The 14,178-nt window shown below is 37.5% G+C and overlaps 2 protein-coding genes across 8 annotated transcripts; one reads left to right on the top strand and one right to left on the bottom strand.

Annotated features, from left to right (window-relative positions):
* Nucleotides 1-278: 278 nt before the first annotated feature.
* Nucleotides 279-7,978, bottom strand: LOC107269068 (activin receptor type-2A). Of its 4 annotated transcripts, none has more exons than XM_025086312.1 (10): nucleotides 7,742-7,978; nucleotides 6,911-7,101; nucleotides 6,494-6,656; nucleotides 6,275-6,414; nucleotides 5,810-6,192; nucleotides 5,514-5,700; nucleotides 5,299-5,436; nucleotides 5,078-5,209; nucleotides 4,759-4,951; nucleotides 279-3,154 (listed from the first exon to the last, which is right to left on the bottom strand). In XM_025086312.1, the coding sequence occupies exons 1-9, from the start codon at nucleotides 7,791-7,793 to the stop codon at nucleotides 4,766-4,768; spliced, it is 1,572 nt and encodes a 523-aa protein (XP_024942080.1). In that variant the 5' UTR covers nucleotides 7,794-7,978; the 3' UTR covers nucleotides 279-3,154; nucleotides 4,759-4,765. The 4 variants fall into 4 exon arrangements, with proteins under 4 accessions (XP_024942080.1, XP_015598001.1, XP_015598000.1 ...); XM_015742515.2 differs by having other exon boundaries at nucleotides 279-470; XM_015742514.2 differs by having other exon boundaries at nucleotides 279-4,951.
* Nucleotides 7,979-10,106: 2,128 nt separating this feature from the next.
* LOC107269069 (synaptotagmin-14) lies at nucleotides 10,107-14,098 on the top strand. Of its 4 annotated transcripts, none has more exons than XM_015742519.2 (8): nucleotides 10,107-10,362; nucleotides 10,969-11,157; nucleotides 11,256-11,372; nucleotides 11,438-11,493; nucleotides 11,925-12,104; nucleotides 12,184-12,504; nucleotides 12,581-12,934; nucleotides 13,009-14,098. In XM_015742519.2, exons 1-8 carry the CDS (start codon nucleotides 10,329-10,331, stop codon nucleotides 13,219-13,221), a joined length of 1,464 nt encoding a protein of 487 aa, XP_015598005.1. In that variant the 5' UTR covers nucleotides 10,107-10,328; the 3' UTR covers nucleotides 13,222-14,098. The 4 variants fall into 4 exon arrangements, with proteins under 4 accessions (XP_015598005.1, XP_015598003.1, XP_024942082.1 ...); XM_015742517.2 differs by having other exon boundaries at nucleotides 10,108-10,362; nucleotides 11,235-11,372; XM_025086314.1 differs by having other exon boundaries at nucleotides 10,108-10,362; nucleotides 10,896-11,157; nucleotides 11,235-11,372.
* Nucleotides 14,099-14,178: the final 80 nt, after the last annotated feature.

Raw genomic sequence — 14,178 nt, 5'->3', positions numbered from 1 at the left:
ATTAAGAAGTATAATATCTCAAAAAGTATTTATTTATTATATTAAAAATATATTCAAAAAGTGCAATATCTTATTGAATAATATTAGTAACCAATGAGAATATGCACTTTTTGAAAAGTGAAGAAAGTGTAGGTCACGAGACAGACCTATTGAGTGAAATGGCAATGCAAGAGGTCACAATGCATCAGCAAGAGTTCTTCAGATTTTGTTATGTTGATCCTGAGTGAAAGGAAGAAAAACGTAGAAACAACTGGAATTGCTATTAAAGTACAACATACTTATTACAAATTCATCATCTTATCGCTTTTATTAATTCAATTCGTAAATAGCGAGATACGTAAGTATGTAGATGTTTACATACATAAAACGTTGACATTTGTAACGTTCTTTCCACCAATTAAAATGTTCCCACAGAACAACAGCTCACTAGACTATACCGATCGAATCTTGCGACAACAGAAACCCGGACCCTATAAAACATGAGAAATTTCAAACACGTCATGCATGAACAAAAACCTATCATGATAGCAGAACAAAGCTAATCACCTAATTACTTGAATGAAAAAATTATTGGGGTAACAAAATAGCAGTCATTACATTGACAAATATTTAACGTCTGGGTCAACTTAACGTTTCACTTAAGTAACATTTAACTAGAGCAACATATCAGTTTTGATTTGCAACGGAACGTATTTAAATAATCGTTTCACACATTCACAAATACAACGCCCAGGTTTATCAGAGAAAATTACACAAATCACCTAAGCAACTGATTTCGAGTGCTCAAGCATGAATGTTATAACCTAACGAAACGCATTAAAAATCAAAGAGCAGCGAATGAATGAAATTATCGCTTGTAGTGGACACTATCACCCTGAATTCATATTATTTAACGATATTTAGGTGCGCGCGCAGGAACATTCTACATAGCTGCAACTCGTACGTATCGTTGGAGATAAATAAAAAGGTATGTATACATTTTTTGTAGTGTCTTATATCGCATAAGGACTACTATACTATTATTAATTATTAATATTACTTAATATTATCTTTCTTATTTACAATGATCCTACGTTCGACTAGGTGCGCCATGTGAACGCCCGTTCGAAGTATCCAATTAATTATTATACAAATATCTAAACGTAATACATACAATATATGTATAGCTGGGATCTTTGATAAAAATAACTATTAAACGAATCGCTTAACAGATGACTTACGTATTACTTACGTTACTATTTATTATAATAACAACAGTCATACTGGATAATGGACTCGTATATATAGGCTTATGTAAGTGTATTGTTCTTTTTAGGTTTGCGTACTAAAAAAAAGATCAATGAAAGACATAAAAAAAAGATACAAGTAGAGTATACGTGGTGTGTGTATGCGAGTGTGTATCATAAATTAATGTTATTGCCAGCAATTCAAGGTACAATGAATCTCTTTCAAAGGATGTAGCCGCTTTTGAGAAATTGGTTATTTTACATAAATATCAAGTCCGCTGTCCAGTAACAGTTAGGGTATTAAAATTGTGTATATTTAGATATTATTCCTGATGTGTGTATAATCATATTCGCGCGTGACCTGTTAACGTCGCAGATTATTATTATTCTTAGGTACACCCGATTAATTTTTTGTTGGATGGTCCTATCGATACAATAAGGTGTAATAATGAATGTACAAAGATGAAATGATAAGCGCGTGTCGTATGCGTATATATATTGTTCACTATCTTCTTCCTTTCATTGGTTTTGGCACTGTTAAAAAACCCAGTAACGCAAGGCGAGCGAGAATTCCGCAAGAAGAAACATAAAATGCAAATAGCGGAAGAAAATGAATAATAAAAATATAAAGAGAAGAAAAATCTATAACGGATGAGACCTGATGGGATCTCAATCAATCAATTCATAGTAATACACGGGCTAAATGCGTTGTACCATAAATAATTATAATCGTTCACGTCTACAGTAATTACATACTTTAGCTTAGAGTAATTCTTAAAGTATAAATTATAACGTGTAACATTATCTTGGATGATTTTTTTTTAAACGTAACAGCACGTGCGTTTTCATGCGACTTTTCGTGCATTATTCGAATATTTCAAATCGAATCAATAGTAAGAATGAGCTGTCATCGTTGGCCTGACAATTGAATAAACGGTTAACAAGGATGATATGATAAATGGTAAAACGATACTGGGTGGTTAACGGTACAACACCCACTTTATCGAGACGACACGTACGAACGTTGTATCGTATAATTCCGCCGACTACAAAAATTCAATTCAAGTAAACGCATGAGAGACGACAAACGTTACAAGTGATCTGAGCGAACGATAAAGAGAGAAGTAACCTGTCATGAAATCTTTACGTCTCGCTACCTACTATTAGTCGTCTCCCATTACAATTTTCGAGAAAGATTATTAGACCCTCTCACTGGCAAGTATCGAACGTACAATTAATTACGTATATTTTTCGTAGCCTAGCAACGCAACAACAATAGCCGTTATTGTTCCAATGATAACAATAACGATATTGCTCATACATCGCATTCACGATACAATAAATTCTTTTCCTCGTTCTTTCACTTTAGTGGTTTTAGGAGCACTAGTAGCAAGATCCCTGTATGTACGTACAACCAATGTAATCAACAATTTTGGAATGATATCGTGAACTAGTCTGACCAATAAAAAAAAAGTGAACCGCAGAGATTAAACAAAGAAAAAAAAGCCTCGTGGCACTAGTTTGTTCTTCAAAAACGATTGCGTCTACAGCAGCAGGTACATCGTAATAAACGAACGTTACATTGTGACGCGGTACAGCAATAATCGTAGCAATGCGTCGTTCGCTTCGTCATTAGAGATATACACCGCCATTAATATTGGGTTTTCGTTCGGCTCAATCGTTTACGTTACTATGACGATCGTCTTAACGATATTTTTTTTTGTTAGTCAGAAGACGATCGCACCGCCACCAATGAGGAACAGCGTCTTTTTCATTTTACACCTGTAGTAGTAGTTTTACTTTGTTCGAACAAAGTTTTCACATAATGAGAGAAACGCCGTTTTGATTGTCCGCACTGGTCCGCACGGCGACCATTTTGGAGATTCGATGATTCGCAGACGTAGCACTTCCTTCCTCACCCTCCCACCCTTATACACGCATACAAAGCACGTTCATCGTTTTACGTTAATCTTTTTATTCTTTGAACTTTGCAGGCTGTGGGGATTTTTGAGGGTTCTCCCTTTTTTGTCCTTTTTTTCTTTTCTTTTCTCTTTTTATATTTACAAAGAATTTCTTTACAGGATATGCGGTAAAGTTTCCTTCTATTATCGTCACGATGTCTGTAGTGCGTTACTTGTGGTGGTACGTGTGTTTTTATCAGTCGAATATTTCAATGAGAAACGGATTATTTAAGCGAACGATATGTTACGAATTTTAATAAAGGTTATATAAAGACTATTCATCATTTTTCACGTGTTAAACTGCGAATTGCTTTGTGAACTGTACAAGTTTGTCGAGAATAATCTTGAAATACATACGACAGTTACAAATTGTCAATAATTATATGTATAACGCGCGAGGCGAAACAAGATTCTTGAATGGATCTTGATAATCGACCGATTAGTCACGTGATTAATGAGCAGTTTATTCCTGGCTATAAAACTAGCAATATAAAAGTGGAAAGTTATCACGATGATAAAATGGCATCACGCAAAGTTGCACAACGGTTAACTAACTCGTTCATTAAATTGTATAACAAAGTTGTGAATAACAAGGGAATTAAGAAAGAGTATGACTTCTACCAACAGGAATGATAAGAGTGACAGTAATTATAACAACAGTTAAGGGCTCTTTGAGTATTTAGCAAATTGATAATCGTTCCAAACTTTCACATTACTATTTTCGATAACAACAAAACTGTTATTACGATCAGTTCGTAAATATCTATGAAAAAGTACCAAAAGAAATAACACTTTAATATAATTTTGAAAAATCGTTTTCAAAAGAGAAAAACCACATAACCATACCGTCTATTACATAAATATTTGGACACAATGGTATTTCCTGTTTTAATTATTCTATATCTTAAGTAACCATGACGAGAGCGAGTAAAATATTTTATGTCATATTACATTATTATTGTTGGGTTATTCAACAAAGTATTGATTTAATTGATAATTAATGATTGTTGGCCTTGTATTTATATGAGTTAAAGATGTTATCTGCACCATCTTTAATCCATTTAAATACAAAGCCAACAGTTACTAATTACTGACTAACGATTGTCTATAAATACAATGACCATCTTTAACTCATATTGATTTGATATTTATGAGTATAAAATACATACTAATTGTTCAGTTATGCCATGTATCAAAATATTTTTGCCACTCGTTTCGGACATTATTACTGAAGATACAAAGCAATCAATTAAAAATACTAGTATCTGAATATTTGTTATAGGCCGTACATAAAATCAGTCGTGCGTCTGGTCTCTGATAAATCGTGCGTGTCGCAGCCGTTTGTGATATCTTTCTATTCAATAATGAACGGTAAAAAATTCGTAAATTTCTCGCGCAGAGATACACGAGAACTATGATGTTATGATGAACTATATGACGAAACTACGAAACACGTCACAGACAGACACATGCATATCTACAACGTCGATGTTCCCCATTGATGAACGCAAATAGTTTTATGGTACAGGAAATGGTTGGTTGTGCAATTCAACTAAAGCTATAATACATACGGGCTAACTACATGATAGACTCCTTGGTGGTGAGAGACTCGTTCGTGATATCGACTCGGATCAACGTTGACGAATTCATCACGAGGCTCCTGCTGAGGGTGGCTACACGTTCCATGACGCAGGACGCCGACAGACGCGCCTCAGCGTCATGATCCCAGCACTCTTCCATCGTGTCGCAAATCGACAGAAGACCCTAAATAATAATTCGGTACTTTCATTTCTAGTTTTTTTTTTCTTCCGTCAATTGTTTATTTCCATATCAAAGAACCTTTTACGGGTATATATTTATTAATAAATAATAAAATGCATTTGGACTTACGACGTGCTTTCGCCAAGTTTCCAAGATCAGCGGCCGTTCCTTTTTATGCACGACGCTCTCTTGCATGTCCTCCAATGTTGGATGTAGGCCGACTTCTTCTTCAAAAGGTAACCTGTACTCGCCGATAGGTCCCTGTCAACACGAATGTTAAGTGAAAACATGTTAGTTCTGCGGTGAGCTTGCCAGTAATATTATTCCTGTATTTTTTCTCCGTTACGTACGTCCTGCACGGTACACCGTGAAGCAAGTTCCCAGAGCACTAGTCCGCATGCGTACATATCAATGCGCAGAAAAGAATCCCGCGTAAAGTTTATCGCGCCCTCTAAAACTTCAGGCGCCATATATCTTCGAGTCCCAACCTGCACAATAAACAAGATACAATAATGCTGCACAAACATAGTGAAGCAGCAAAGAGAATCCGTTGCAATGAGCTAACCTGGCCATGCGTGTCCCCACATGGTTTTCCAGGATGAAAAATCAGTGCGAGGCCGAAATCCGCTATGCAAGCACTCATGTCAGCTTTTAATAAAACATTTTTGGATTTGAAGTCTCGATGGGCAACGGCTGGCTTGTATCCGTCTGCTTTGTTCGCTGGAATTTCTTCATGCAGATGCATAAGACCTCTGAACACGCAAGAGATTGTATTTCATCTTCTCTATAGACAGCTTATTTAATTATGCGTCATATTTGATTCTATCTAAAATGCAAGATTATGATTGGCTGATTTCTTACCTCGCCATAGATTCTGCTATTCGGCACATTTCAGGCCACGTGACCACGTTGGCCTTAAGGTAATCACACAGCGAACCCTTTTCGTGGTACGCAGTAATTAGCCAAAATTCTGCTTGTAAATTGTCGCCTCTCTTCTCTACGCCAATAAAACGTAATATGTCCTCATGATCCATGTGGGCCAACTTGAAGATTTCTTGTTCTGTTTGCCAGGACTGTTTATCTTGTATCGGAAACACTTTTACAGCTATAATATCGTTCTTGAGTTGTGCTTTCCAAACGGCGCCAAAACGGCCTCGAGCTTTGATTTCGACTAATTGAATTGGGCGTAGACCCAAATTTGGTGAGGGTTGAGGTAGCGGTAAGGGCTCCAATGTTGGTACCTGCTTGATACAATATAAAGTTTTCTGATTACTCAGAATATGCTTCATTATAATTAGTATTGTAATAGAATATTAAGAAATTAACCTCGTTGAAGTAACCAAGCTTACGACGCTTGTAGCACCAATATAAAAACGGTAAAACAAAAGCGAGTAGCAGCATCGGTATTGATATGGATAGCACAAGTGTTATCATTTGCTGTTCTGTATTAGGGACTGGCTCAGATTCTGTAACAGGAATAACCATGTTTTAGGAAATATTTTTTATTAGATTTCTGTGTTTTCGTAGCTTTTTTTTTTACATTACCATGAATCTCTGGTGGGGCTTGAGTTGGTTGAGGATCCCATGTGAAATTTTCATTACACATGTTTCCATCGCAGCAACAAAAAAACAGTTGTTTTTTTCTGTCTGCATTTTTTTCAACACACTGTGTCTTATCATAGCATTCCTTACTATCTAGGAAGCAACCCTGGAAAAATTGTATGCTTATAGTTATAATTAACTATCAGACTTTTTGATACCCCTACACCCAGATAGTCAGACACAGCTCCCCCCACCCCAAATATCCTAGCATATTGCCAACAAAACAACATTATGTAAAGTGTGCTATTAGTATACAGGCCATATGCTGGAATATAATGTTTTTATCTACTAAGGTCTAGAAATCCATTATAATTTTATGACTTTATATTTAATAGACATCGTAATAGATATAATCCATACTTTTAATTTAATTGTTGACTTTTTCGTTGCATTGTCCCGCTGCCAAAGTACATAGCAGTGGTTACGTTTATCTGGATCGTGTGGCCCACATTCTTCCCTACCTGAACAACCTTGTTGTGATTCTGTGCACATTGTCTCATTATAAAATTCACAATATGTTGATCCCTTAACATCGTGGCTATAGGTTGTGCCTTGAAATATGAAAGGTTAATTCTAGTTAGTTGAAACTGGTACACCACAGTTTCATCTAAAGTAGTTGTGCTATATTTACTGGAGCATCATTTTTGAATACTTAATATTAATAGAATGTAAAATATGTATAAAGTTAAATAAGACGTACAATAAATTTAAATAGTAAAGCAAATTTGAGTAAACTATGTGGCAACCACATATAAAATGAGGAAAGTATATTTGCAAAATTTTGTTATAAAATCCATTTATAGAAACATACAAGACAATATAGGTTGTACAATTAAAAAACCAAACACAAATGTTACATACACTGCAATATTGTAAACAAGAGAGCAAAACGTATATTTAATACCATATACGAAATTGAAGTGATTTTGTTTGGAGCAATAACAAACCAAATATTGACAAGAAATTTTTAAAAATACATGTAGAAGAATTGAATGAAGCCATCAACAAAAGCAATATATTTTGATATCAAGCAAGGAATTTCCAACTAGTATGAGTTGTTTATATTCGTTGCAGCATTCTAAAGCGTGTAATATAGTAGGAGCAGAGACATTGTAAGACGACATTAAGTCTGAACGAAAATAATAATTACAAGTGAATATCACGGCTGGTATAAATGCAATAAGAAATTACCTAACAGTCCCAGGATGAGACATGGCAATATTGTCACATACGCAGGCATCATGAATGGATCACAGCAGCATACCAGTAATTTTGAGTCTATTAGCTATTAAGCAAATTGTAGTAATTCATACTCCGACACATCTCGCTATTAAGGTACGAATCAGTACGAATCGACGATGCCTTTTTATTCCGTCCGAGTTTCGTGCGACTCCCGTTTCTCGCTTATACCGTTGACTACCAGCGCCAATCAGCGCCACCACGAAGGAACAATTTTATAGTTAGCTTGTACACAGTATACACACAGAAATGAGTAGGGAGTTGCACATGCTACGGTTTTAGGCGATACCAAAAACATGGTGCTAAATCGTAACAGTGAGTCCGGGAGTAGAATTTTGTGACATCGCCTCCGTCGATAATGCATGACCCGTCGTAGCCGAGCTAAACGTGATCACGAACGTGTAGCATGGCTGGCAGAGGTTCTCCGCAACTTACCCCTGGTTCCTAGAGCAACCCTTAGAACGAGGCCGTTCATCAGATATTGCCAAAATATTTTTTTTTGTAATCTTACAGTCGAGTGCACAATGTAAGCTCGATAAGACTTACTAACAATAAGACAAAAGCCAGCACCTGATGCTTGCTTGCGTTAAGGAGTGCAGCGATGCGGTGCTAGCTTCCAGCATTATTTAACAATAGTTCCAGGCGGAATTATGGTCCCAACATTGAGTACTAGAGAGAACTATCCAGGAACTGTTTGAAACATAATCTGAAAACAACACTGAAAGCCAATTATTTAACAATAGTTCCAAGCGGAACTATGGTTCCAACATTGAGTACTAGAGAGAACTACCCCGGAACTGTTTGAAACACAATCTGAAAACAACACTGAAAACCAGCTCCTTATGCATACCTGCACTGAAGCGTATGGTGCGACTAGTATCCTTAATAGGTATTTTACCGATGTTACGTAGCAGAACTATTGTTAAAACCTATCAGGAACTATAGAACTCCTTGAAAACTATTGAAAAAGCCTATTGTTGAATCATTTTTAAGAGATTTTAAAAAAGTGCGGTGTTGGAGCTCCACATCCGTGTAGCACCTCAACTTTTGAACAATGATTCAACAATAGGCTTTTTCAATACTTCTCGACCAGTTCTATAGTTCCTGATAGGTTTTAACAATAGTTCTGCTACGTAACATCGGTAAAATACCTATTAAGGATACTAGTCGCACCATACGCTTCAGTGCAGGTATGCATAAGGAGCTGGTTTTCAGTGTTGTTTTCAGATTGTGTTTCAAACAGTTCCGGGGTAGTTCTCTCTAGTACTCAATGTTGGAACCATAGTTCCGCTTGGAACTATTGTTAAATAATGCTGGAAGCTAGCACCGCATCGCTGCACTCCTTAACGCAGGCAGGCATGAGGTATTGACTTTTGTCTTAGTAAATCTTATCGAGCTTACACTGTGCACTCGAATTTAAGATAACAAAAAAATATTTAGGCAATATCTAATGAGTGGCCTCGTTCTAAGGGTTGCTCTGGGAACCAGGGGTAAGTTGCGGAGAACCTCTGCCGGCCACGCTGCACGTTCGTGATCACTTTCAGCTCGGCTACGACGGAATATGCATTGTCGACGGAGGCCAGGATCACAAAATCCTACTTCCGGATTTGCCGCTTCATTTGGCGCCATAATTTTGATATCGCCTAAGATCGTAGCGTTGTGCATCTCCCTAAGTACTCACCTCTGGTAGTCATATTTAAGATCCTGTCTAAAACCGGTGCTTGTAAACTCAGCATACGTTTTCATGCGTTAATAATTTAAGTGGGATCGACGAACCACGTTTGTCTTCTCAAACATTGCACGATTGGTTTATTTTCTTTAAATTCTGAGCTTGGAACATAATCATTGGAACGTACCTGTCACAAGTGTGTTCCAAAATGAACCGAGGCAACAATGCTCGCAGCACTCTCGGCCGATCTTAGAACGCAGGGTAGTAAGTGTGTTCGCAAACCAATCATATTGTGAGAAAAAAAATTGTACTTGTCATTTAAAGATGTTTTAATAAAATAAAAATCTAATTGCGGAGCAATATGGAGCAATTTGGGAGCAATTAATTCATCAAGAAAATTATATGAAAATCTGCTTGATTATTTGGAATTTCTATAAAAGTAAAAAGTTTCTGGTTTAATGAATATTGATTAACCATCATCACAGTAGCAGCGGAGCAATTAGTGAAACATAAGGAGCATATAAGGAGCAATTTTTTAGGCATTATAAGCATATAAATTTTTATTTTCCCGCGCTAACTTTCCAACGGATGCTCGCAAGACGTGTGTGTGTGACTGATGTACATGACCGGTCGTCGATGAAAACCCGTAAGGCGCAAGCGTGCATCAGGTGGAAGTTTTACAGGCGCACGTCTTGACAAGCAACAGAGTGCTGTATACTCCCGCCCACGTATTATTCGACGTATAACCACGTTTGTAATCAAACAAACCTGACGAACAACGTCCTATACTCCAGATAATGAATTCTCCATTTGTAAGCAAGTTTTCTGGGAACATCGAACAAAATACAGAAACCCGCTGAAAGGGCGAGCATGATTCTGACTGGATCAGACCATTTTCTAGCGGGTAAGTCCACTCTGCTTGAAGAAATACGTTCCTAAAAGCAAATCGCACCTTGCATAAATATTCATAAAAATTACGTGTATCTCTCCAGAGAACACCTTTGAATGTACGGAAAATGAATTGGTTCTGTAATTTTATAATGCTTTCGCAACGACTATTCCTGCGATACACATTTGTTATGCTGCTTTAGCACCCCGTGCCAATGTATATAATCGAGTAGTGTAAAAAGTCCGTTAATATGTTAGTAAAAGCGTGGAACTGAACTTGGCGTATCGTTGTATAGAATAAGAGTAAAGATCTTCAGTTTGCGTTTCATTAAATGAATGGCTGTCTAATAGCGTCCGTAGAATATTACGTTACCCCGCATTGCGCAAAGATGGGAATTAAAAAATTTAATCTCCTATCTGCATTCCATTCTTCCCATTGCTCATTTATAATGTTTATGAATTGCGTAAAGATCTCACGATAAACTAGAATGTTTAAATTAAATATTCTGCCTGATAATGTTCATCCTTCTTCACTCTAATTATAAGCAGCATTCAGCTACGCTTGATGGTGTCGTGTGCTGCATACAAATGGGAACGCATATTTACGGGTCAATGGTTTCAGTACCAGTGGAAGCTACAGCGTTTCTGGGTGCTGTTGCTGGTTTTGGAGCACTTTTGTTGGTCTTGTTCCTTTATCTGTCCCGGAAGTGGTGTTTCACGCCGTCTGCTTCTTCGACTCTTTTCGGGGGTGTTTGCGTACCTCTTTGTGAATCCAGTAACAGTTCTATATCTCAACTGTCTAAGAACTTAGGTATTAAATTCAATTAAATTAATTCTCAAGATTGAATTTTATATAATTGAGAAAAACTGTCCATCTATTTATTGTAGGCAAGGCATTTTCTTACTCAGATCCAGAAACAAGTTCAGACTCGGAAGAAGACGCTCTTCGCCGTTTAAATTCTCCTAGACCACACCCTCCGCCGGATACTCTTACCATCCAAGCTGAAGATGGACCCGCTGTCGTAGGTAAGTCGTCTGCAAAGTATATATTATATTTGCAATAATTAATTTACTATTTAATACCATTCCAGACGGAGGTACGACTTCCAGTAGTTGCACCGAAGAACACTCTCCTGATCAACAACAGGTATTGTTACATAAAGTTTAGAATATACAGGGTGAGTTATCCTGGACCCCGAATCTGGGAGGAGCCGTCATATTTATGAAATGCTATTTTCTAATCAGATTACCCCCATCCACCGGTTAAGATGAGATTGACACGGCAACTTGAATGACTCTGTAAACGAGTCATTGGTAAGAATTTATAGTCAATTGTTGACAGAAAACCGAGTGAACTATTCGAATAGAAAATTGTCATGCGGATCAGTACCCTGACATGTTTATAATACGACATCAAGAACACATTGCCTGTAGGTGCGGGTAATCTGATTAAAGAATAGCGCATCTAGTACATACGGAGGCTCCTTCCAGATTCGGAGTCTAGGATAACTCATCCTGTAAAGATAACAACAATATGACAGCGAAACGTAATAATATGGGTGTATTTAATTTATACAGCAGTGTATAGTAAAAGTCGGTTCCTCGAACATTATTCTGGACAATAGAGAACAAGAAAGACAGAAGGAAGAGCACACTGCTCCAGCAAATGATGGAATCGTACCGACGCCTGTTATTACAGATGAAGTTAGTAGCCTGGAAGTTGCTTTTATGTATGACGCACCGATGCGTGAGATGACGGTAAATATGAATACGTGAATTTGTTTTTATTACACACAAGTTATATAAAATTATAGGTTTTTATTAATTTTTCTAATAGGTTCATGTGTTACAAGGACGTAACTATCCGTCCGGCATAGGTGGTAGCCAAGTTCGCCTGGTATTATTGCCATCTAAGAAACAACGCCGTAAAACAAAAGTTCGCCAGGGTACAGCACCACAATACATGGAGAGTTTCCTGTTGCCTAGAGTTAATCCTGAGGATGTAAATGCTATGGGTGTAAGACTGAGAGTTTATTCATGGAGCGGTCGAATCCGGAGAGAAAGATTACTTGGAGAAGCTAGAGTTTCTTTCGATCAAATTAATCTTCAAGTGGAAACAACTTTGTGGCTGACATTACAACCTCCACCATCATCCCCAGTATGCAAAACTATTAGCATTCCCTTTGTAGATATTTATAGTATTTAATTATTTTATTTACATTATTAATTCATAGGTTCAAGAATGGGGAACGAGTAGCAGTCTAACCAGAAGTGATTCCACTGGTTCTCAACAATCTGTTCAATCCTATGTCTCACCAACTGTGCCATCGTATGGAAGTAGCATGAAGGGTGGCAGCATAGCTGAGATTCTAATTGGATTAGCATATAACGGTACAACTGGGCGTCTATCTGTGGAGATTATCAAAGGTTCTCATTTTCGCGGTGGGGGAGGAAATGACACGAGGCCACCAGATACTTACGTTAAACTGTCCCTGGTGAATAGTAACGGTCATGAGATGGGTCGTTCAAAAACTGGCCTTAAACGGGCACAGCCCAATCCTTTATATAAGGAGACATTCATATTTCAGGTAAAATCAAATAAGTTAGTATGAATTCAATATACAAGGCAGAGTATTGTATTGTGACAGTGTAAAATATACAGGTTGCGTTATTCCAACTGGGGGATGTCACACTATTCCTGTCAGTGTACAACCGTCGAAGAGGAGGAATGGGCAGAAAGGGTCGGGAAATGATTGGCTGGCTTTGTCTTGGTCTAAACAGTTCAGGTGCTGAAGAATTACAGCATTGGAACGATATGCGTGCCGCGAGGCAACCCACTCAGGTGCAACGTTGGCATTCCTTGCTACGTCCCTGAGTGATGGATCATCGAAGAGTTCCTGTTACGGATAAGTATTCCTTGACATATGTAAGTCTCGTGCAGGGAACGTACTTGGGCGGCGAAAAGTTATATGCGTCGCAAATAGGGATGTGGTATACATGGACCAGTCCCCCGGAAGAGTTAAAAAAAAAGACTCCAATTCAGGTTTCACACTACAATCGACTTTTTTTACGTGGTATTAATCCGAGTTATGAACTCCGATACTGCGACACGTTCTATATTGATCGTCCCTTTAATATTACTTTAGGACGAACCAAGGAGGATGTTTTCCTTGATTCGAGCTGGCTCATAATCACGAGATACAACGACCGACACGTCGATCCGTGACGTGAGCTCTCTGACTTTAATCTGTGCCTGAGTCTCACTTTTCATTATTTTTACTTTGTGCCTTTCATCCCTTAATCCTTAAATGCTTGTTCATTCGATTCGAGACGGCAGATTTTGACTGTCATATTAAATGAGTATGGTTCGAGTAACGGATTTTGACTCTGCAAAAAAGCTTCGTTTCTATACAGGCCGTCGCGAGAGAAATCTGATGTGGTAGATTAACTAAAAAATGAAAAAAAAAAACTCAATAACGCACAATAAACTCGCAAATGCACCGTATAAATGCAAATGTGATTTTAGTAACAGTATGATCACGATCGATTATAACAATGAACTACGAATTGTATAGACGTAGAGCGTCTAATTAGGCAAATAGTGGAGTAGTGATATATTACTACTACGTAGGAGATTAAATATTTGATGAAACAGACGACTGAATAACGGACAAACAGATGCTGTGAACTATCTTTTAACTTTAGGCATTCGCGAATTGTAATCGTAGACATTGTGGACAATTTAATTATATACTGACGCAGCGTACTCGAACCATTTTATCCAATTTACATCATAGATACATCATTACAAGGTTTCGGAAGTTCATTATTG

Source organism: Cephus cinctus, unplaced genomic scaffold, assembly GCF_000341935.2.
Source record: "Cephus cinctus unplaced genomic scaffold, Ccin1 Ccin1_scaffold0597, whole genome shotgun sequence".
Lineage (NCBI taxonomy): Eukaryota > Metazoa > Arthropoda > Insecta > Hymenoptera > Cephidae > Cephus > Cephus cinctus.
The sequence above is the reverse complement of the archived record's forward strand: the minus strand, read 5'-3'. Positions and strand labels throughout refer to the sequence as shown.

Bases quoted from the DNA above. Each gene is read 5' to 3' on its own strand.
- LOC107269068 (XM_015742514.2), bottom strand. From the start codon at position 7,793: ATGATGCCTGCGTATGTGACAATATTGCCATGTCTCATCCTGGGACTG. The intron at 7,102-7,741 runs GTAATTTCTTAT...TCATATTTCAAG, and splicing joins TCTCATCCTGGGACTGTTAG to GCACAACCTATAGCCACGAT. The intron at 5,210-5,298 runs GTACGTAACGGA...TCGTGTTGACAG, and splicing joins CACGGTGTACCGTGCAGGAC to GGACCTATCGGCGAGTACAG.
- LOC107269069 (XM_015742517.2), top strand. From the start codon at position 10,329: ATGATTCTGACTGGATCAGACCATTTTCTAGCGG. The intron at 11,494-11,924 runs GTATTGTTACAT...TAATTTATACAG, and splicing joins ACTCTCCTGATCAACAACAG to CAGTGTATAGTAAAAGTCGG. The intron at 12,105-12,183 runs GTAAATATGAAT...TTTTTCTAATAG, and splicing joins CACCGATGCGTGAGATGACG to GTTCATGTGTTACAAGGACG.